Genomic DNA, 24,454 nt, shown 5'->3' with positions numbered 1-24,454 from the left:
CCTGTTAACATACTGTTCCCTGTTAACATACTGTTCCCTGTTAACATACTGTTCCCTGTTAACATACTGTTGCCTGTGAACCGGAAGCATTCTATGTGGCAAAAAAAATGCGGAAGTGCTAAAACGGATGATTATCCTTTTTTGGTTGTTTGCTATTTTAATAAATAGTGAAAGATTATTAAGGCAGTTAAAAATTCATACATATTCATTCATATTTTGTTCACTTAAAGTATACGTTTATTGAATATATTAAAAGTGTATTTTGGTACAATTATGTTTAAGTGTGTTTAAAGTACTAATTTCGAAATTGGTACAAATGTATTTTTAGTATACTTCAGATATACTTATAGGTACTACACTTAATATTTAGTATACTTAAAGTGTACTTTCACAAATTTAAGTATGTTTGAAGTATACTAAAGTATACTTTTTTTCACCTGGGACAGGACATAAAACACTTACCCTTTCCTGGTAAATTATCATTTTCTTCATCCTGTGGGAAAGTAAAAAAAGAAAAAGAAAGAAAGAAAAAATCATTAGGCAGGACAGACACAGAGAGGTGTTACTGAGCTCAGATTTTACACCCAGGGCTACACCACTGGTCCCCCACCCTGGTCCTCAGGGTCCACTGTCCTGCATGGTTTATATGTTTCCCCACTCCAGCACAGCTGATCAGATGATTGCATTACTTCCTCAGCATAAATTGCTAGTTAATCACTTATTCATTTAAGCCAAGTGTGCAGCAGCAGGGGAACACCTACAACATGCAGGGGCAGTGGGGACTTCTGCTCTACACCATGGCTACTGAATGAGAAATGTGCAGCTTCCTGTGCCCAGGAAACTTGTAGTCTAAGCTGTTATTGAAGGACCTGCAAGAGGTCAGAGGATAAGAAATCATCAATAGCTTATTTCACACATTAATCCATGTAGCACTGACTTCCCGTTAGTTTGCTGAACCAGCTGCTGCCCTTATAAAAATGTGAGGTTCCCTCAGAAATGTAGCACACTTTACATTACACTCTATGCAATTTTCAACTGAAGATGCTGTTGCCACTGTCCTGCATGCTGTCTTCTCCCACCTTGCGCACCGAGATACCTATGCACATTTCAGCTCGGCATTCAATACCATCCTCCCTGACAGATAAGTCTATAATCTGGCAGACCTGGGAATTCCCTCTTCCACCTGTTGCTGTCCAGGACTTCCTGACAGATCGCAAGCAAAGAGTCAGAATGGGCCCCCATACTTCTTCAGCGATCTACATCAGCACTGGCTGGGGAGCCAGGGCTGTGTTTTCAGCCTTCTGCTCTTCACGCTGTACTGATGGACTGAAACATGATTGTGTTTCAGTCCATCAAAGTACCACCCTTGTTAAATTTACAGACGACACAACTGTAGTGGGCCTCATCTCAGGGGGGGATGAGTCTGCCTACAGGAACGAGGTGGAGCGAATTACAGCATGGTGCACAGACAACCTGATCCTAAACACAGCCAAGACCAAGGAGATCATAATGGATTTTAGGAGAAGGAAAAGAGACATTGAACCACTTAACATCTGCGTAGATGGTGTCAAACGTCCGTTTCCTGGGAGTTCAGATCATGGATAAACTGGCCTGGGATGTAAACACAGCAGAACTGGCAAAGAAGGCCCAGCAGAGGATCTATTTCCTGAGAGTCCTCAGGAGGAGTTTCTCAAAAACTGCTGGTGTCCTTCTCGATGTTCTATTGGAAATATCATCTGCTATTGTCTCTGTGTGGTTCCCCAGCTGCACAGAGGAAGACTCTCCAGAGAATCGTAAAATCTGTCCAGAAGACCATCGGCTGCTCTCTGCCTACTCTTGAAGATCTCCACAGGTCCCGCTGTCTCAGGAAAGCCAGGAATATTTTAAAAGACTCCTCACATCCCAGTCACAATTTGTTCCAACTGTTGCCATCTGGCTGCAGTTACAGGAGCATTAAAGCAACAACAAACAGACTGAAGAACGGTTTATACCTGGTAGCCATAAGAGCATTAAATACCCTGAAGTACTACTTTTCACCAATTTCACTATAATCCATGTAACTTATTGCATGGTTCTATAATGACAATAAAGATTATTATTATTATTGTCATTCTAGTCTCTTGATCATTGAATCAGAGTCTTCTTTCAGCAGTCAGCAGTAATGTCCATCCACCAGTCTCTATGGTAAGCAACTGTCAAGATCTCTGATGGGTGGTGTCTGTCTCCAATAACTTTATCCCTGCATCAGCTTTGATTCAGTCATTCATCATTACATTAGAAAATCCTGCAGCAGGCCCACAATGTTGCTATGGGAGTGGTCAAAAACAAAAACATAGCAGTTGACTACTTGTAGGTGTACATGCAGAGTGTGTGAGCTGTAAATAAACCTTTGTTTATCCAGGAGAAACACTAGATGAAGGAAGCACTGTTGTTTCCTCCAAGCTATTCCCAGAAAACAGCTCTACTGCTGTACTGCTGTTCCTTGTGCTTTTGATTGTGTCTGCATGATCTCATCATGAGATTGATCAAGTTGCTCTCATATAGACTTCTACAATGTCATGTAACAGCAGGGGATGTCTTTGATCCTGGAGACCATCTAAGTCAGGGGTCCCCAAACTTTTTCCTGTGAGGGCCACATAACTTTTCCTTCTCTGTTGGGGGGCCGGAGTCAGTTTGTAACAGAAAAAGTGAAACAGAAAAAGACGATTGCAGGAGTGCCTAAATGTAAAAAAATATATCGTTTTCCAGAAAGCACAATCAAATAATCCTCTCTGGGTTCTTCAGAGAAAAAATCCAGGAAGGATTATAGTCCGTATTTTCCGAACTATGAGCCGCACTGGACTATAAGCCACAACCTCAAAGCTTTTTTTGTTTTTTAAACCAGTAAACATAAAACATATAAGCAGCAGATATCTCTGCCGGTTTTCCACAACAATGCAGCAGCAGCAGAGGGGCGGACAGCCAAAATCTGAGTCATAACAGGTCAATTGAATATCACATTTATTAGGGTTGAAAAAGAAAAAGTTGCCACGTTTAGATTTAACAGAACTGATTACGGTAATTTCCGAACGGTAACTGTAACAGTAAAAGTGCTGATCCTTCGTGTTGCTACTAGCNCACACACTCACTCCTAGGGGCAATTTGGAGAGGCCAATTAACCTGACAGTCATGTTTTTGGACTGTGGGAGGAAACCGGAGTACCCGGAGAAAACCCACCATGCACAGGGAGAACATGGAGACTCCATGCAGAAAGACCGGGGCCAGGAATCGAACCCAGAACCTTCTTGCTGCAAGGCAACAGCTCTACCAACTGTGCAGCCCGCACTATGTCACTTTTACATAAATATATTTTTTTGAACATATTTGTTAAAACTGTCATTATGTTGTGACATTATGGCATGAGAGGTAATCTGTGAAAAATGTATTTCCTCTGCTTTCTCCCAGTGTTCTCTAAGAACAACCAGTCAGTGGCAGGAGAGGTTTAACACTGTCAATCACGTGGCTCATTCTTCCTCCTTTTTGCTCTGTGCTATTCTGCAGCTAGCATAGCCTGTTGTAAATGCTTAGTCTAGTTAGCATAGCTACCAGTGATAGCAGATAAACGGTTTCTTGTAATGATAAGTTGTTTCTCCACTATTAGCACATTTAGCAGTGAGTGAATGAGGCTAATTGACAGCACTAAGAGCTTCCTGCTAGTTCTGATTGGTTGTTTTGGTCAGAACGGTGCATTACTTTAACCAGTAATAGTAATTCAGGAAGGAGGTGGAGATGATTGATTGTTTTCACAGATTATCTGTCTTATAGAAAACTGTCATGACATGGTGACAGCTTTAACAAAGATGGAGAAAACATATTTTTTATTAAAGTTATATATTGCAGCTTGAATAAAATGCAACTACATATCATTTTTTGAGAAGTCTGGATTGCTTCATGTATATTTTGCATGTTGCCTATGCTTGTTGCTCATTTTAGAGAGACATTTCACTAATCTAAAACTAATAGAAAAAATTTAAGCAACCTACTTGCATACTGTATGCAGACTAAATTTTACTCTTGCATGTAAAATTCATGAGCAGTAAATATTGTACTAATTATCAGTATTGGACCAAAGAAAGCAAGGCAGATGCAAGCCTTTGAAATTGTGACGCTTTTGATGGGTCACATAGACTCAAGAAATTGTAACAGAAGCTGCGTGAGGGGGGGCCCAACATAATTTTTTGTCAGGAGGCCCAAGATTCCTGGCAGCACCCCTGGCCGTGTGAATTTTTCAAGAACAATCTAAAACACGACTAAATCAGTTAATAGATAGCTTTTTTCCCCATTTCATATTGTTTCTGAACTGTTCGTGCTTTACTAGAGCAGCGGTGCAATATGTCGATCATGGAAGGTTTTGAGTCGATCTCGCATTAGGTGACAAACTGAATGCCTCCAGGAGGCTGAGAGCAGCAGGTCCTCCTCTGGCTCCTTATCAAAAACGTTCGTAACTTTATTAAAGAACAAAAAAAAAAAAATCTACAAACGTGTTCAAATTAATGACCCAACAACAATAATAATCTCAGTGATTATTGTTTCAACAAGGTGTTGCGCAATTCTGTGCGTTTCGGTTCCATTACCAAAATAACTAGCAGAGCAGGAGTTAAAATGAACTAATCAACCACCACTGTGTTCAGGGAAGGTTATTAATGATCGCAAAATAAATATCAAGCCTGAAAACCTGATATCGTAACGGACTAAATGTTATGTTTTTAATGTAATCTCTGCTTCGCTCGAGGAGCTCGGCTCGTGGCAGTTGCCACGGCAACGGGTGAGCTTAAATGACAGAGAGAGACGAAGAGTAAAAAGGTGTGAGTGGTTTAGAGTTGATCACCTGTTCAGTTATTTTACCTTTGTTTACCTTTGCTGTGGCTTGCTCCTATTGTTTTCAGCCAAAGCTGCAAGATCTGTACCATGAAAAAGACGCAAAACTTAAAATATCTACGAGCTACTAGTACAACAACCGAGTTTTGTGGTGTGTCGTTGTGTCCAGTAATTAGCCGGTACCATTCAGTGCTTAGTTTTTTCATTTTCCTGCTGATATCAAGGCGACAGCGGACTGTAGCCAAAACTTAGCCACTAAAGCTAACACCCGGTTTGTAGCTGCCTGCTATTTCAAAGCTTGAGGATGTTGAAGATCCAGCGTCAGAAACGGGAAGACGGAGGTTAAAAGTTAGCAGTACGAGCTTCGTTCACTGGAATAATTTGTTGGAGGAAAATGCCGGAGGAAATCCACTGCTACGGGAACAGGCTGAGAACAGAGGCAGCGATTCGGCACAAGGTGAGTCAATACGTGTGTTGACGGAGTATGAAATTATTTTTAGGCAACTCCTTAGCTTTTGTTTATATGACAATTATACAAAATACATTTAACATGCAGTTGGAGCGACGAGTCCCTCCGAGCAGGTAATTTAAGAACAACCGAGAGCAGCAACACTTCAGCCCGATCCAAACCACACAGGTAGTCAGTCAGATTATCACGTATTTCCCGAATCCCGAAAAKGACATCTACCTGTGCTGTTTCATAATTATTATCCACGTTAGAGGGAATTTTTCCACTTGGCTGCTATAATCTGTTCTTGCATTACAGAGACGTAATTTCTCCTTTTTTCCCCTCTGAGATTCTGCTTAGAAAATGAGGTTATGAAGTTACATCCTCCCGCTGCTTTTTGTTTTTAAAATGGTAAATTTAGGTTTGCNCTGCCCAAATGCTCTGACTCTGGTCGCTATGGTAACGTTATATATCCCATTGAAATAAGATACAGAAACGTCACAAAAACGAACATCTTACGTTGGTGAAAATTTTAACTCACGATACTGACTAACGGAGCCCTGAGCTTGTTTCTCTGCAACCAGACGGTCCCATCTAGGAGTCCTGGATAAATTCATCCTCCTGTCTCTTCTCTGGGCCTTTTCTCCTTTGTAAAGAAACTTTCCAAAGACATCTGAACTGTTTCTGACTCATTTTGCTGTTTGTGGCTCAATGTTGGCGCGCAAGTAACCAGACTTCCAATGATTCACTTCCTGCTAAAGAGTCCCCTGGTGGTTGAAGAAAAATACGCATATAAACGGCTTGTAGTCTGGAAAATACGGTAAATGAAAAAACATCTAAATGCTCTCTGGTATTGTTCAGGGGCCCGGACCAAATGTGGAGGCGGGCCGGATCCGGCCCGCAGGCCGTAGTTTGGGGACCACTGATCTAAGTGTTACTTCCCCAACCCAGAAATGAGGCTGCTTAGATAACAACCCCCTTTCCTTAGCAATAGACAAATGAAAAGACCATCTGTGTTAGGCTCCACGCATCCTTGGTGCATAACAATCAAGGATTCATAACTTTAGTAAAATCAAGCCTCTCTTCTCTTTGTTGGGAAAAACCCAGAGATGGTGACAACCTGCTGCTACATCATCTGCTGACCAGAACCTATAAAAGGAAACCATCCACTGACCTGACAGACTCCTTGACTCTGTACTTTTATTCTCATCTTGCAAATTTTTAATACATTTCTTATTTTCTTCTCACCCAGACTTTTGTTAAAGTATTTTTTTCCACAACACTATTACTTCATGGTTTAAGTTTACGACAGGGAGTTTGTAAACATATTTATAAATGGCTTGAGTTTTCCATCTCAATGTCATTACTTTACTGTTAACAAGAATTGCTTGTTGGTCCCGTAAGTCAGGGCAAAATATGTTGTTTTTGTGGGCTATTTTGTCCCAATACTTGAAAATATTTTAGTTTAATAACACTCTTTTATTAACCATGTTAAATAGAGCATGTTGATAGCGATGTTATTTGAGATTGAAGTTGTGTACTAGCAGTGTAATATTAGTGTATATTAAGCATATCCTGTAATTTCAGTGACCTGCGCAGTTCTGTAGACACATTCTGGCTGCATTTGATAAAGTCTGTCATACAACGTATTAATACGCAAAAAAGAGTTGCAATGATCTGTAGATGTCTGTTTAATTTAAATAAAAACTTGTTTCCCTGTCTGATACCGTTTTATTCTTACAAACACTTCTGTATTTAAAATACTTTTTAAAAGGTGTGATATTCTAATAATTAGTGCATACATCTGCAATAGCTTTTCATTTTAAACGTGTAGGATATTCTTCTGAAGGAAGTGATATTCTTGTGTATATAAATTGTTTCAATGCTCCTAAGCTTCCACTTCAGTCCTGTCACTCAAAGAGTGTTATCCGATGATAATATTTAACATTAACAACTCACTATAGTTTTCGGTGTGAAAACTTGATGATAGCATTTTTAGATGCATAGCACTGACAGATAAACATACAGTGTATCACAAAAATTAGTACACCCCTCACATTTCTGCACATATTTAAGTATATCTTTCCACGAGACAACACTGACAAAATGACACTTTGACACAATGAAAAGTAGTCTGTGTGCAGCTTATATAAAATTGTAAATGTATTCTTCCCTCAAAATAGCTCTGTATACAGCCATTAATGGTTCTAGTACAGCTCTTGTTGGGTAAAATTAATCATTTTAACTAATCATTGTTTCATCATTTTATTTGAGTGTTTTATCTACATGTGTTCAGTTACCTTTGACCAGTCATGCTTTAAGGTTCTTTCTGTATCTATAATGTAATTTCCTACTCAAGGGGTCCATCTGTTCTGTTATCTCAGCATTGTTCTACTGAAGAAGGTCATCATAATAAAAGCCATTTCCAAGCAGAGTTGAGCAGAGCTCACCAATCTTTGATCCCGAGCGGGYTAGAGGTTGTGGATCTCTCCCTTTGCAAAGGAAGTCATAAAACCCTCATTTGTCTTGTGTCTGGTTCTATACAGGTCTTGAACTGACTTTAAAAAACCCCAACAGCTCTCATTCTCTCATACTTGTCATTGAAAGTTCCAATATGGCAAAGAACTCTGAGGACCTGAAAGAGAAATTGTTGTGCTACATGAAGATGGCCAAGGCTACAAGAGGATAGCTAACTGCCTGAGTGAGACACTGATATTTTCTCTAGTCGCTCATCAACTTATTCACATGTAATTTTAATTGCATATCTTATTTAAGGGAAACAGTAATTGTGAAATTGTGTATTTTTCATACTAACAGAATGTCAAAGTTTTGTGCACATTGGAAATGGAGCTACTAAAAAAACGACTAACAAATGAGGTAAAAAAAATACAAGTAGCAAAACCAACAAATGAGCAATAAACACAAAGTCTATTTTTCTCTTAGGTTTACTGCAAAAGCTAAATTTAACTAACTTCTCATATGCCTTTTTTAAAAGGCGTATAACTTGAGGGGAGAGACATGAAAAAGATACGCCCCCTAGGGGAGGCATAGCAGAAAATAATTGAATGACACTGAAATTACAAATGATGAATATTTCAATAATGACTTTGATGGAACTGGTATTTAGCTGGTTTATTAAAATGTGGAGGAACCTTTCACTTGGTCATACATGAGCTAAAACTGAATGCTGAAACAAGACTATGAAGTTAACTACATTTACATCTCTATGAGGTATCAAAACAATTGTAACTACGCAGACTGCTACCTTGAGGCTTTGGAGGGCTGACTCTGGTGGGTACACAATGAAGTGGCGCAAAGTGAAGCCGAAACCTTGTGAGTCCTTCTGGAGAACGATGGTCCGTGGGCCTTGCTGAGACATGACTGCCACTTCAGTTGATGGCAGCTGGTTGCTTCTGTTTTTGTCCGATGACACAATCCTATCATTCTGGCCTTTAGTCTACAAAATAGAAACCAGAACAAAAATAAAACATGTTACTTCCTACTCATTCTTAAACAAACACTGAAAAGCTGTTACCATGTGAACGTTAGAACTTTCACGAGACCCAAGTTCTGTGGAACTGTGGATTCAGTCACAGCTTAAAAATGTAACAGAAATGTGACTAGCTGGAAGTGGGTGGGTTCTCATCATTCACTTCTGACTCTGCCCAGATATGACTAGCGCAGAAATCCACCCAACGCAGGAATTGTTACTTCCTCCCTGCACAGAGGACCATCAAACTCGCCCATAATCCCATTTACTACATCCACCCAAATGAGTGGGGAGTTACAAACTCACTCTATAAATAAAAATCCTGGAACAACAGGAACTATCTGAACTCAAGGACACAAATGTGGAAAATACTGAGAACAATGGTGAAAGAAGTTATTAGATGACATTGATGCATTGAGAATTATTCTATTTCTGATTGACATTTTCTTTAACTGTGTAATATTTTTGTGCTGTATTTGTTTTTGCCGCTTGTCCAGGACTCTTGAAAAAGTGTTTTTTTAACCTGGCAAAACAAAGGTTAAGTAAGAAAAAAACAATTGCTGTTTGGAGTTTTAGTTGAAGGTCACTTGCATAGTGATTGTTATAAACTTTGTTGCTTTAACTGTAAAGTTAGTATATTAAGTTAATAAACTGCATCCTGATTAAAATAGAATAGTTTGACTTTTCTTTGGTCTGGGTTCCCAGCTTACTAACAATATGAAATTGACCTAAAAATTACTCTGTCAAAGTTTGACCCCCTCCTTGTCTTCAAATATTGCACTGATTAAAGATGACAGAACTAACGTATAACTTTTAAAAATGTCTTCATTTAATACAGGGACAATGCATATTAGTAGCATTTCTGTGGATAAGAAGTCCAATGATTTTTCACCTGCAGTTCCTAGACAGATGGTAAAAGACATGAATAAAAGTATTCCCTATTTAAACCAGAAAAGGATTATTTTAGTTTATTTGTAATATTAGAAATTGTGGAGAACACACTATTTAGATCAATATTATACAGCCCAGAAATGGAATCAGAATTAGAATTAGAATAACTACGTTCTTAGAATCCAGAAATACTTAACAGGAACAGTCACTACTTAATTACTTTTATATTACTACTTTTTAGAAACTGTAACTACTCACTTTACACCAGAAAAGGATTTAGATGAGTCATTTTGCTTTTTTTTTTCTTCTTCTTTCCTTTGGTTTGTTATTTTGTTTGTATTTCCTTTTAACTCATGTGAAGCACTTTGAATTGCCTTGTTGCTGAAAATGTGCTATATAAATAAAATTACCTTACCTAAAAATGCGTAATTATATGAACAAAATAGCAAATAAAATACACTGATTAAAATAGATTAGTACCCTGTCCATACAACCTTTGTTCTGTTTCTGTAGCAATACATGAGATCAAATAGAACTTGCTGACATGCTTGATATTTTTCAAACAAAAATGTGAAATTAGTAACAGTATAAAATTATAACGTTTGTTGTCATATCACTATTGACATATTGCCTTACCCCTGACATATACATTTGATGATTATTCAAAATCTTTGTTATGGTCCCTTGTTTGGATTTAGTTTGTTATTTTCTCTTCTTTCATTTCATTTCTTTCTTGTTTTTCCTCATTTGCTGCCATTTTAGTTATTTTTAATGTTCAGTTGAGACACATTTGTTTGTGTTTTGTGATTTGCTTATTTAGGCCCAAGCAGTGAAGCGCTGCAAAGGCCTTTTGTGATTGCAGTATTTCTTATTATTTTTCGGACAAAGTACACGGCTTTTAGGAGGCTTTAACATATTCAAAAACTCACCAATCTTCACCAAAAATTTCCCCCCCAACTAAAGTTTTTGGATTCTAGTGGAACAGCAAGTGGGCGAAGCCAAACTACTCTACAGTGACCCCTAATGTGAGGTAAGACAAACCATAGGTCGTAGAGATCTGAAATTCAGTACTTGGGTAGATCTCCCCCAAGTCAAGAAAACAAAGTCTCTTGGATGTACCTCCTAAAATGTACAGGGAGGTGGCCATTTTGGGTCAAAGGGCAAATTTGGGCGATTTTTCACTCACCTCGAACTTTAAAGAACTCCTCCTTGGGATTAAGACCTATCGGTTTCATTTTTGGTCTGGATGCAGTTAAAATAACGGGGTTTTCATATATATACAGGGATCATGGCCGAGCGGTGAACTTGGCATACTCGCCAAAGCAAACAAAACGGTAGAACTTTCAAACAAAAAGGTAAATTGGCACCAAACTTGGTATGAGTGATCCTGGTTGGATGCCTGACGATCCTATGTCATCATAGTATGACGTCATATAAGCAATCCCTGCCCCTCAGAACAGAAAGTGACTTTTTTTTCTTTGAAAGCTCCATCTCTGACACCCTTTATCTAATCAAGATAATCTTGTGTTAGAAGACAGATAACTAGTTGGTCTCACTTGCTTTAAAGTGCAGTTACACTGTTGCCATACTTTTGGCTCTAAATTCCACTTATTTGAGTCGAGCTTCACCAAACTCACTGATCGATCACCAAACTCACTGATCGATCCTTGTCCACCCGAATGTAAATGCAGTCCAATATTTGGTGGGCGTGGTCAAATTTCTTCACAGCACCCCCTAGAATCTTTAAAAAGAAAAAAAATCATCCCAGAACCATGCTTTGACCAACAATAATGAAATTCATTATTGAATTTCATTATTCAATAATAATGAAATTCTTGACAGAAGGTAAAAAAAAAGTCCCTGAGAGCCAAGGTCTACACCCATAAGAAAGTCGGCAATTTTTGATCAGAGTCGCCATTTTATCTGTTACACATATTGTATCTGAACAAACTCATCTTACAGCTTTTGAGATCCATGCTTCAAAATGAGTAGGCAGTCTTGAGGCATTGAAGGTCAAAAGTTATCAGAGGATTTTTCATACATCAAAAGCATGTGGGCGTGGCCAAGCCTAAAATCTGACCATTCGTCATGAAACATTAAGATGGAATAACTTCCCCTCATAAGCTTCCAGCCCCATCAAACTTTCTTTGTCATTGTGATGGAGACCAGGGGTTCCATCCCATGTTGATTATTGATATTATGTTATTTATTTTCAGTTCAAATGTGTTTTGTATCAGTTCTTTATTTCAGTTACTTTGACATTTGGTGAACATTCTTTTTGGGCAGGGAGACTGGCCATCTTTCCTGTTCAGAGAATGTGGGGGGGGGGGATGTCAGTTTGTTTTGATTTAGATTAGTCAATTTGAGTTAATTGAGTTCTTGCCTTTCTGGGTGTGTCTCAGCAAGGTGGAGCAGAGAGGGAGACAAATGCTCCTGGAACATACCAGCTTCCATTAAGAGGGGTAACACTCTGAGGATTTATTTTGTTACCTTTACTTTTTGATTGACCTTAGAATAGTTTAGTTTTAATAATTTGCATGCATGTAAATATTTGTTGGATCATTTATTGTTGTTAGGTTTGTGTAAATAGTGTTTGTTTGTCCTTTTTTGATCACCCCTTCACCTGGTGTAAGTGGAACTTGCCTCAGGTATAAGTGTAAGCTGCTGTGTTTCACTAAGTGTGGTTGTTGATGAGGATGGTGGTGTAACTTGGAGCTCCGAAATAAAAACACCTCAAAGACATATTGTCGCCTCACTTCCTCCTTACCAAAGCAGAGCCTCCACCGGTCAAAGTGACAGTCATCACAGACCAGAGCTTATCACATTCACATGGTCAATTTGTGACATCACCTTAGCCCTGCCCCCTTTCAACAGGAAGTCACCCGTTTTCTCACTATTTTTCTCCTTTTTCCTCTGTGTTCATGTAGATTTTAACCTGTGTTTAATGAAATAGAACAACATGATGGTAAATCGTTCTGTAACCACTGGCTGCTGGCAGGAACACGTGAGCGTGGCTGAATGGAAAATTCTTATCCTGTTCGCATACGGTTGTCTAAATCATACATGTTAACCTCTAAGGAGCCTAACAGCATTATATTGTAAATTGACTCCATTGCGCCCCCTAGGCTAACCCAACAGCTAAATCACCTTAATGCACCAGTCGATCTGCAGTAGATTTTTTGTGCATCATCAGGGAGCACTGCTGGAGAAATCAGTCTGTATCTCTCCCTAATTTTTTTTTCATGTTTTTGTGAGAATCATGCACATGGGAGGGCCCAACAGGGTGTGAGAGGGGTCATTTTAAATTGTATATTTGCATTAAATTTATCTATCAATAATATTGCAATAATTCCTACATAAATGTTCCTAGAGTGACTGAATTTAATAGAATTTATTTGCATTGCACCCTTGGCCTGCTAGCAGACAGTTTCACCACGTTAGTGCTAACTCAATTACATTCCAATTCTAAAATGCTTCATTTCAAAAAGAAATGAAATTACATCACATATAAAAACCATAAAATGTTATTTGTATCATGGTGAGGCCACTGGGTGTCACTGGGAACCTAATTGCATGTAGAAAAAGCTGAAAGTTTATTGACCGCTTATCGGTGTAGCTTTTTGAATCAGTAATGTTGACTTTTTTTTTTTTTTTTTAGAATTATGCAAAGAACTGATGGACACTCTCTTTTCTTTGGAGCAATAAATGGGCAAACTCCAAAACATCTTTCCTCACGTTAAATAAAACAGTAAGCCAGGGCATTAACAATATTATTCTGTCTACGCATCAGGGACATCAGCTAAAACATGTTGAGTTTAGTTGATACATTGCTCCACTATCACAAAGTACACACTGATGAGGTGTTCAACTATGTTTGGTGCACTGACTGTTCAACTTTGCTTACTTAAACCATACCAGAGCATTGAAACATGCATAAAATATAAATATATGTAAATAAGTACAACATAAATCAGAGCAGGGCTGCAAAGTGGCGCAGTTGGTAGAGCTGTTGCCTTGCAGCAAGAAGGTTCTGGGTTCAATTCCAGGTCTTTCTGCATGGAGTTTGCATGTTTTCCCTGTGCATGGTGGGTTTTCTCCGGGTGCTCCAGTTTCCTCCCACAGTCCAAAAACATGACTGTCAGGTTGATTGATCTCTCCAAATTGCCCCTAGGTGTGAGTGTGTGTGTGCATGGTTGTGTGTCCTGTGTGTCTCTGTGTTGCCTTGCGACAGACTGGTGACCTGTCCAGGGTGACCCCGCCTCTCGCCCAGAACGTTAGCTGGAGATGGGCACCAGCAACCCTCCTGACCCCACTGAGGGACAAGGGTGCAAGAAAATGGATGGATGGATAAATCAGAGCAGACAGAGGAGGTTATAACCACATTTAAAAAAATCAACCCTGTTATAAGATCAGGCTGCAGATAAAAACACCTCAAAATTTTGACAGTCCAACAGTCACAACAAAAAAGATACCACCACTACCAACAACAGCAGCAATAAGAACAGCTGCAACAGCATATCCACACCAGGAACTATACAATTCAGTTTTATTTATATAGTATCAATTCACAATACATGTCTCAAGGAAATTTACAAAACAAAAAAAGTCAATTAAATCATACAGACAGAATCACAGTCAAATATATCCATTCCATTTGATCCTTGTCATCAAACAGTGTACTTAAGTTCAAAATTGGTGAAAGAAAGTTTTTGAAGGAAACCCAGTTACTTGCATGGAGTTACTGATCTGCAACATTCACTCCTTAAAGAGCATATTGCAACAACAGTGGACAGTTTCTTGCATTGCGTTGTTGACTTTGGAGCAATCTTTCATATTGAGAATGCATATAGCGACAGTGGAAAGGAAAAACCAGAGGCGGCCCTAGCCTGTTTGGTGCTCTAGGCGAACCACTCCCCCATGCACACCACACTAGTGGGGGAAGTTGTTAGGCGGGAGGATGGAGGGGGCAAAGGGAGAATGTGCTGTAGTGGGATTGTGCATTAGGTGCAGTGATAACATTCATATCCCATTCAGTGATAGGGGTTGAGGTGGGGAGGGGGTCTCTGCCGCCCATCATAAGATGCCGCCCTGGGTGGTTGCCCATGCCACCCATATCAGAAACCACCACTGGACAAAACTCTCTGTTAACAGAAAAAAACCTCCAGCAGAACCAGAACATGGCTCAGTGGGACTGGATACCTGCCACAACCAATGGGGGTTTGGTTATGGCAGGGGCGCTGCCAGAAATCTTGGGACACCTGACAAAAAATTTGTTTGGACCCCCTGCGTAGCTGCTGTTACAATTTTTTAAGTCTATTTGACCCATAATTTTAAAGGCTTGCATCTGCCTTGCTTTCTTTGGTTCAATACTGATTAGCACAATATTTACTGCTCATGAATTTAACATCCAACAGTCCACATCCAGTATGCAAGTAGGTTGCTTACATTTTTTCTATTAGTTTTAGATACTGAAATCTCTCTCCATGAAAAACAGGCAAAGGCAAAGTGCAACTACACATAAAGCAACCAAGCCTTCTAAAAATGCTATGTAGTTGCATTTTATTCAAGCTGCAGTACATAACTGTAATAAAAAAATGTTTTCTCCATATTTGTTAAAGCTGTCACCATGTAGCAGTTATGAGACAGATAATCTGTGGAAACAATCAATCTCCTCCATCTCCTTCCTGAATTACTATTACTGGTTAAAGTAATGCACCGTTCTGACCAAAACAACCAATCAGAACTAGCAGGAAGCTCTTAGTGCTGTCAATTAGCCTCATTCACTCACTGCTAAATGTGCTAATAGTGGAGAAACAACTTATCATTACAAGAAACCGTTTATCTGCCGTCATTGGTAGCTATGCTAACTAAACTGAGCATTCACAGTTTGAATCTGCACAGCTCTGTGCTATGCTAGCTGCAGCACAGCACAAATYGAGGGGGAGGAAGGATGAGCAGCACCACRTGAGATTGTGATTGACAGCACTAAAACTCTCCTGCCACTGACTGGTTGTTTCTAGCACTGGGAGAAAGCAGAGGAAATAGATTTTTCACAGATTACCTCTCATACCATACTGTCACAACATAATGACAGTTTTAACAAATATGTGGAAAAAATATTTATATAAAAGTGACATGCTGCAACTTTAATTTCACTCAGGAGAGGACGGGTCAGGAGGGACGTGGGTTAGAGTTTCTGCTCACTCACTAATTTGTTAAGTGGTAAAAGGCACAGGGAACAAGTTAAATATATGAATATGTTGGTAATTTTTTTCCTTAATTCATTAAATGCTAGTGGAATGGAGGCAAACAATAGTTTGTAGCTAAGCTAACTATGCTAAATGGTTGATAATCTCACACAGTCTACTCACCTCTCGGAGAAAAAACTGGGTTATAAATTAACACTCTTGCCTTTTTCTCTCCCTCTCTCTATTTTGTTTTTGAAAACCTGATTTTATAACTTTTATTAACAGCATAGTAACAGCCACAGTCGCCGCTGTATTCAGCTGCAGCTTCTACTGACTGTAGCTGCATACGTCACCGTGAAGCGCTCCAAGCAGGAACGAACCATTTAATGCAGATAGGGAGTTCAGGGCAAAAACGGATGTGTCTTTTTTAGGGTAACATAAATTTTTTACTGCTAAATACAATCTTTGAAAATACAATATGATTAATTTTGTATTTGACAAGACCCGGATTTTTTTTTAATTTTATGTCTATGAACAAAATACAAATAATTAAATTGTGGAGGGCCCCCTGCTGGTCAGGGCCCCTAGAAAAGCCATCACTTTTCACCCCTTTACCGCGCCCCTGGTCCTAATGACAACTGCTACATAAAAAATGTCACCACCGACTAAAACAACATCTTCAATAGCAAGTGGAATACCACCAGCAACAACAGCAGCTGCAACATCTATAGCAAAATCACAGCCAGCAACAACACACAGACATTAGTGACACCATAACCATGAATAACACCAGCAACAACAGAAGCAGCAACACTACCACTAATAACAAAAAGAGAAGTTATTTGATGACATAAGAGCTGTGCATGGTCGAGCCGAAGTGCCAAAATCAGCTTTCATTGTCGCAGCTGTGTGACAAAAATCATGTCATTTTGTTTTCAGCCTTATGTTCTCCACCCCTTCTTATCACAACTCCCCTGGTGAACGTTTCTCCCCCTCTCCATTGTGTGACTGGTCTGAATTGCGTGGGTGTGTTCATTTATGCGGAAAAAGCCCCAACTGCACAACTTCCAGAAGCCGTTTTTTCTACCACAGAGAAACTTGGGTAGTTTTGAGACACAATTGTCCAAACCTGTGAGGAAGCATGTACTGATACATTAAACATCCCATGCTGCTTGTGATCCGATGCATCTGGAGAAGGACTCAACACTTTGAATTTTTTTTTCTAGTAACATGGAGTAAGATGAGATTTTGGAGCTCATCAATCATTATTTCCTCCTACTCTCAACATGTGAACATGTCTATCATGTGTATCCTCTCTGCCATGATTGCAGTGTTTACTGTACTCTTGTGAACCACACATCACAAAACACCATGCTGTACACTGCAGCAGGAGGGATTCCAAAGGACCTGGGCTCGGTAAGTCAGGTCTGTGTAAAAATTACCATCCAAAAACCACAAGACCACGTGAATGCATGTCAACAATTCGACTTTGGCCCGACCATGCCAAGACCTAAATAGTATCTCTATTTGCCAGAATTTATCAGTATTGAATGTTAGCAAATTCTTTTACCGAAGACAAATGATGGTGATTTTTGATCCTGGAACCAGTTCTTCTTGTTGGTGTTACTGCTGTTGGACGAAGTGATGTGTGATTGGACACCCCCCTCAGAACTGCTAGCCAAATGCAGCAGGGTTCAGCGTTACTACAGTCCACCCCAACAGAACAGTGAAATTTCCACTTGTGGCCTGGTGGGGCTGGAGCAACACCCGATCCCCTCAGCATAGCACCTGCGCATTCATCTGAATATAAGATCTGTGCGGTCAACAATCTATAAGCGATATCAGAAAATACAAAGTTTCAGATTCTATAGCTGACACAACTCGTCACCTTTGCAAGTCCTTCCCAGAATCCCAGTGGTCTTATACTCTAGGTAAATTGAACACATAATAGTCTGCTCTCTCTTCTATTTAGTCTTTGTATCCAGTGTTGCAAAATTTTAGATAGTTTTAGTACTAAGGTGTACCCAATCCAAATAAAGGAAGAACAAGTTCCTTTTGTCCAGCTTGGTCTTCATGAGACTGTCCTCTGTCCTTCTTAGGTTGTCTTTGTCCTTGCAGATCTCTGTGTTTGAAAGCAAAATGAAACCTTTTCACTTCTGTTATTCAGATTCATTGTGATAATAACCAGGTTGTCTCTTTTCACAGGTTCCCAGCCAGGTGACTTTGTGGCAGCATTAGCTCAGTCTTTTCTGATTCAAGTCTTCCTTTTTAAAAAATCTTGCTGTCAAATAGTCCCACAGTTAGAAAGGACCAGTTCGTTCCTGGAAACTTGATTGTTCAATTTCAGTTCCAAACAAGTTGAATTCCTGTCATGAACCAGCTACGTTCAAAATTAGTTTTGTTGTCAATCCAGATAGTGTAACTAAAAAAATGGTGTTCCAGAGATTTAGAGGATCCGTCTCCATGCTGCCACTACAGCTCTGGCAATGGCTCACTATCTTTATAGCATCTATGTTTAGTTCTCCTCTGTGCGTGCATCTCTCTCTCATCTCTCTCTCATCTCTCTCTCTCCCTCCCCTAGGGTGTATTTGATGACATCCTCACACACACGCTCTCTTGCACATTCCTCTCATCCTGTGCAGTCACTGTCTAAGCCATCAGTGGCAGTAATCTCTCTCTGCATTGGGCCCTCCTGTCACCTTCTTTTAGACTCACAACCTGTTTGCTGAAGGTATGGGTATTTGGGATATGCATACATGCAAAATGGATGATAATTATATAAATAGTAAGCTGATAATTTGTTCCTAGAGAGGAAAGGCTTAATAAGAAAAAATAATGCAACAAATACATTGTTCCAGATTTAAAAGGTTATTTTCAGAATTTCAAATTGTTCTGTCAGTTATCAAAATGCATGCTGTAGATCTGTGTCCTATTTTTCACTCCATCTGACATAGTAAGGTCTAAAAATAAAATGGAATCACTTCAAATGTGTATCGCTGTATCCAAATGCCCATGAAGGAGTCCCAATAAAGTCTTAAGGTATAAAGAATAATAAAGATTGGGTCTTCAATATTCCCAGAATCATAACTAAATCTAATTAATTTAGCTTAAACTTGTTGGCAAAGACAACCTAACTTTTTCTGTAAAGTAGCATGACCTTCTAGTTCAACAAACCTAAATCAAATGGGAGAATTGCATTCAGTGTGTCATCAAGTTATCCAAAGTCCTGCCAACAACATGATTATTTGACTCAGGTGCATTGAAGCAGAGACAAATCTAAAAGTTGCAGGACACTAGCCCTGAGAATTTAAATTGAATAGCCCTGCCATAGAGCTTAACCTACATTGGGTCACAAAGTCATTAGTTCCAGGAGGGAAGCCTACACATTCCTTTCCCTGGCAACATTCTTCATTCTATTCCTACATTAGAATTATTTGTAGGCCTGAACGTATATATTGTCCCTGCAGTGAGTTCTGGGTATTCCTTGGGGTCTCCTCCAAGTAGGACAACCTAAAACCCTTCAAAGGGAGATTACCAGGAGGGTATCCTGTCCAAACCGGCTGAACTGTTTCCTTTCCATGTGGAGAAGCATAGGCTCCTTGCCTTGTCTCCAAGGTTGAGTTTGGCCAATCTATAAGCTCACTGTGGCCACTTGGACCTACCATATTAATCCATGGGAGTTCACACTCATCCTGCCCCCTTACACTCAGTGAATTGCTGTAGTGCACAATGAATGTGTTAGCCTGAAGAAGCCAACAGAACCAATCATCTGTGAAAAGCAAAGTTGAGATCCAGAAGTTCACCGACTACTTGAATAATTCAAACACACTCTCCAGTCCCCCAACTTAAAAATGAAGGCCATCATCCCAACCTTCCAAATGAACTGTTGTCCCAGTCTTCCATGTAACATAGAGAAATCATGTCAACTAAAACAGCTTCACAATATCCACAGCATTCATCACTTTAGGCCAAATGCCACCCAGGCCTGCTGTCTTTATTATCTGGGAGGACAGATTTGGCTCCAGGGTGACCTAGCCTCCCTAATTTGAACAAGATTAGTCTCTTTTGTGTTCAGTCATTTAAAGAAAACATTCAAACTAGAGATGTACAAAACTTATCCACAGTGCAATAAGTCCAGTAGTAAAATGCCGCATTTTCACAAAGTATGGCATTTTACCAGTTCCAGTATGTCTTTGCAGTGCACAAAGAAAGATCCATAGAGACATGTATGAGAGATTGGTTTACAAAAACTTGACTAGCCTGCACAGAGGTCTGATTGTACCTCAAAAGAACAAAACTGTTGGGATTTGAGTTTTAGATCTGTGTCTCTGTGAGTCCCTGTGCTGTCCTGTCTCTTCCCCCTTGATTGCTCCCAGCTGTGTCTAGTTCCTTGATTACTCCCTGTCTATTTAAACCCACCTGTGTTCTTTGTCTCTTGTCGGGTCCACGTCGTGTCTATCGTCTTATGTCAGTTTGTCTCTAGTCCTCGTGTAGTAATTGCTACTGGTGTTGAGCCCTGGTTTCTGCTCTGCTGTGCTGCCTGCCTTCTGGATTGATTAATTTTGTTCCTGTGGTCTTTATTAAATTCACTTTTTCACTACACCTGCCTGGGTCCCAGTGTTTTGCCTCACCTCCACCACCTCAGATCATGACAAAAACTGGAATGAATTAGTGGAGAAACTGAGTCAGCTCCTCTTGCCCATCACCAGTGCACTTCTGGAGAAATCCTTAGACATTAAAATTAACTTATTGGCCTCATAAAAAGCCTTCCCAGAAGAGATGAAGCAACTACATTGGGCAAGGGTGGCCCAACCTCATAAGGATTGAGAATGAAATGTCACTGAAGTTGATGTGTGAAGAATTATGAGATTATTATCATGGGTGATTATTTGTCTCTTCTTCTCCACTGAACTGATTCTGAACAACCACAGATCTTCAAATGCTTGTGAAAATGAACTTTTTACTTACCTTAGCTTCCTGTCCTCTGAGTGTTTCTGTACTGTATTTTCTGCACTATAAGGCGCACCTTCAATGAATGGCCTATTTTAAAACTTTTTTCATATATAAGGCGCATAGAATAGACACTTCAGTTTGGGTTGTCAATTTGTTCCGTACTCTATTATTACACATCTACATTTGTAAAGAAGTTGTCCCCGAGTACTTCATATAGTAGGCAGCCCCAGTCATTGTTTCACTCACGGTGTTGATGTTGCGAAATTATTGTGCCCAACTGCTTTCTGGGTAACACAGACCAACCGACCGCCGCAGTCTCTGTCTCTTCCCCCTCCACTCCCCCCATGGCTTTAAATGTATTATCAAACTTTATTAACAAACCAGCGTTCTGACAACTATCCCAGCATGCACCGCGCGCTTCTTCTTCTACGGGCGAAAATGAAGTCGGCGGCTGCTTACTGTAGTTGCTAGACCTGTTGTGGCTCCATATTGGTCCATATATAAGGCGCACCGGATTATAAGGTGCACTGTCTGCTTTTGAGGAAATTGAAGGTTTTTAGGAGCGCCTTATAGTGCGGAAAATACGGTACTCATAATTAAGCTAATGCTATGGCACGCTGATTCTGCATATGTTGGTTGAAAACTGTAAATGATTTTTTTTTAAAGTGTTTGATTTATTCTTTGTAAATATCTGTTTGAAGTCAATGTGGATGTTTGACCTTTTATCCTCAGACCGAATTTTTAACTGTTTGTGCTTCTTACTTACATGCATGCCTGTTTGAAAGACATGATGTCTCCATCTCACCAGCCTTCCACTAACAGGTTAAAGCAGTGCAGCCAACCCCTCAGTTTTTATGTAGCTGACACCTTGGAGTATTGAAGAAGACAGGCAGTAAGAAAGGGAAAAGTGAGGATGTAGAGATACTGTGGACTGAGATGTTAAAACAGGCTGACAGCTCCGCCAACATCACCTAGAAGTCTTTAGAAGTCTTGGTTGTGCTATCCCTGGTCTATCGTTCTCCCACACCGCTACTTTCTATTTATTTGCCTTTTTATGTCACATGTTTGCAGTTACAGCAAAAAAAAGTTGCAAGAGTGACTTTAAAGTGTAGAAAAACACTGTATTGAGGCATTCATGAAGAGATATGACATAGATATGTGAAGACTATTTTAACAGGAAAATTGTGACCAATTTACACAACTGCATGAGGCTGTGTAATCTTGGAAGAGTAATGTTAGGATGAAAACAAGATTTGATTCATGAGTCAGAAAATGCTTCCGCCTGCTGCTTTTGGCCTGGGGTATGAATATGACCGATTACATGATGGCTGCTGCTTCCCTCTGTTTGCTTCATTTCAGAGTTCATGGTCTTGCTCATAACAGTACCAAAACTGACTGCTACTGATTCAGTTCTTTTTTTTTTTTTACATATAATAAGGATGCAACTGTTCAGGGAAATATCTAAAATGGATATGTTAGACAGAAGTGCTGAACCTTCACACCAGTCGTGCCTCAGGGAAACAAATCACATGTTTCCTAGTGAAACAACTGGGCCTACCCCTTTATGTCTATATCTGGTTTAAGCAAAGACTCCAACACTGTCCAAAAATAGCAAAACACACAATCATGCAAGTTACTGAGCCACACACATTCACCAGTTTGCAGAATTGGTTGCTACAGAGCAGTTAGTATGTTAGCTTGCTTCATGTAGAAACCTGCAGTAAAGGCCTCATTTAACTAAATGCTTTCAATCTACTTTGACTGTAAAGCGTAATTTTTTATGCTCTTGTTTTCAAATGTTGAGTAGGATGGTCTGAGAAAACAAAGGACTATTTCACCACAGCAGCAGCAGTGATCTATAACAAGAGAAGACTTGGACTTGACAAAGTTATCAAAAGGTTCAGGATTCAACAGGGTCAAACCAGAATGAAAAGCAGCTGAGTTCAGCCAAGTTTATGTTAATGCTGCTAAGCACATACTCAAGAACAATAGAAACTGCTGATCTGGGGTCCATATACGGGGGAAAGTTAGGACAATTCCAAGGGCCCCTGACCGACAGGGGGCCCTCCACAAATTTTATTTATTTTTGTTCATAGAAATTTAAAAAAAATAATTATATTGTGTTTTCTAAAATTGTTTTTAGCAATAATTAAATATTACCCCTCCCAGACCAAAAAGCACACATTCATATTTGCCCTGAACACCCCCCTGAATCTGCATCAAATGGTTTGTTCCTGCTTGGCACTTGACGGTGATGATGTTCAGCAGCAGTCAGTAGAAGACCAGAACAGGTGTGGCAGTTACTATGCTGCTAAGAAAAACTATAAAATAAGGGTTTCAAAAAATGGAGATAGAGAGAGAAAAAAGACAAGCGTGTCAATTTATAGCCCAGTTTTTCTCCAAGAGTTGAGTAGACTGTGTAACATGATCTATAACATGTTGCACCATAATTAGCATAATTAGCTTAGCTACCGACTATTGTTTGCTTCTATTTCACTAGCATTCAATGAACGAATGAAATAAATTACCAACATATTCATATATTTAACTGGCCCTGTACATCTTACCACACTTAACAACAGAAGAGTCAGTCAGCAGCAGCTCTAACCCAGGTTGCCCTTGACCTGCCCTCTCCTAAGTGAAATTAAACCTGCAAGCTGCTGCTTTAGCCAGCAATAGCAGTTCAGGGATGAGGCAGAGATAGATCTTTTCACTAATTATCTGTCTCATAACAAATTGGCACGACATGGTCAGAGCTTTAACACCTATGGAGAAAACATACTTTTATTATTAAAGTTATATATGGCAGCTTGAATAAAATACAATTATAGAGCATTTTTAGAACACTACATGACACAATAAAATGTAAAATATCATCAAAATTACTTCTCAAATTGATCTGAAAGATCCATATTTCCATAAAAACACATAGATATTAAATACTTAACAAATTTAACCAATATTAAATTTAACAAACTCTTTGTTTTGCTTAGCTTCCATCTCTGTGCTACGATCTGCGATGGTCTCGTGCCATCCCTAAAAACATAACGCCCTGGGTGTTTTCCCATGTTGCTCATGTCAGAAACCATCTGCACCATTAAACATAGCAACTGAGGCAAAACCCTTTCTTTTTTTCCATCTCTTTTGAAAACTTGATCTCCTTGCTCCTTAATAATGCTGGCTAAATTGATCAAGAACCTATTAATGTTTTTAAACAAAGATACAATAAAAATGCAGGTTTTTAGCAGTTTTTTATGTTTTCATAGAATATTTGCATTAATTTTCACAACAGAGTAGAACTGAAAGTACAACTGTTTTTAGATCAATGTTTCTTTTTTATTAGGTTGGAAACTTTGTGCTTCTTTCACGTCATTTCCCTTATATCAGTGGTTCCCAAACTTTTTCTCCTGAGGCCCCCCAGTGGTTTCCAAACTATTTCGGATTCTTGGAGACTCCCTGCTATACTCAGCCCGGCTCCAGACGAACAAGGGAGGTGGGGGGGGGRAAACTTTATGGGGGGCAAAATGAATCTATGTAGCTGAACATAGACAACAACTTGGCCTATAAGCTACTTGTTAACAAGCTTAAGGTGATGTATTGATATTAGCTAGCTAGTCATCTTTTAGC

The 24,454-nt window shown here is 39.5% G+C and overlaps 1 protein-coding gene across 10 annotated transcripts in view; it reads right to left on the bottom strand.

Moving 5' to 3' along the window:
• Positions 1-24,454, bottom strand: part of LOC103482112 (rho GTPase-activating protein 23-like) — a 126,896-nt gene that overhangs the window by 66,006 nt on the left and 36,436 nt on the right. For 9 of the 10 annotated variants that reach the window (XM_008438047.2, XM_008438050.2, XM_017310862.1 and 6 more), the window contains exons 2-3: positions 8,571-8,762; positions 463-493 (exon numbers count right to left, since the gene is read on the bottom strand). In XM_008438047.2, the coding sequence (XP_008436269.1) occupies positions 463-493; positions 8,571-8,762 (223 nt within the window). Of the gene's footprint in view, positions 1-462; positions 494-8,570; positions 8,763-17,444; positions 18,331-24,454 lie in introns of those variants that run through there. The other variant, XM_008438052.2, reaches the window with a different exon arrangement.

This window comes from Poecilia reticulata, linkage group LG19 (genome assembly GCF_000633615.1).
Source record: "Poecilia reticulata strain Guanapo linkage group LG19, Guppy_female_1.0+MT, whole genome shotgun sequence".
Taxonomy (NCBI): domain Eukaryota; kingdom Metazoa; phylum Chordata; class Actinopteri; order Cyprinodontiformes; family Poeciliidae; genus Poecilia; species Poecilia reticulata.
The sequence above is the reverse complement of the archived record's forward strand: the minus strand, read 5'-3'. Positions and strand labels throughout refer to the sequence as shown.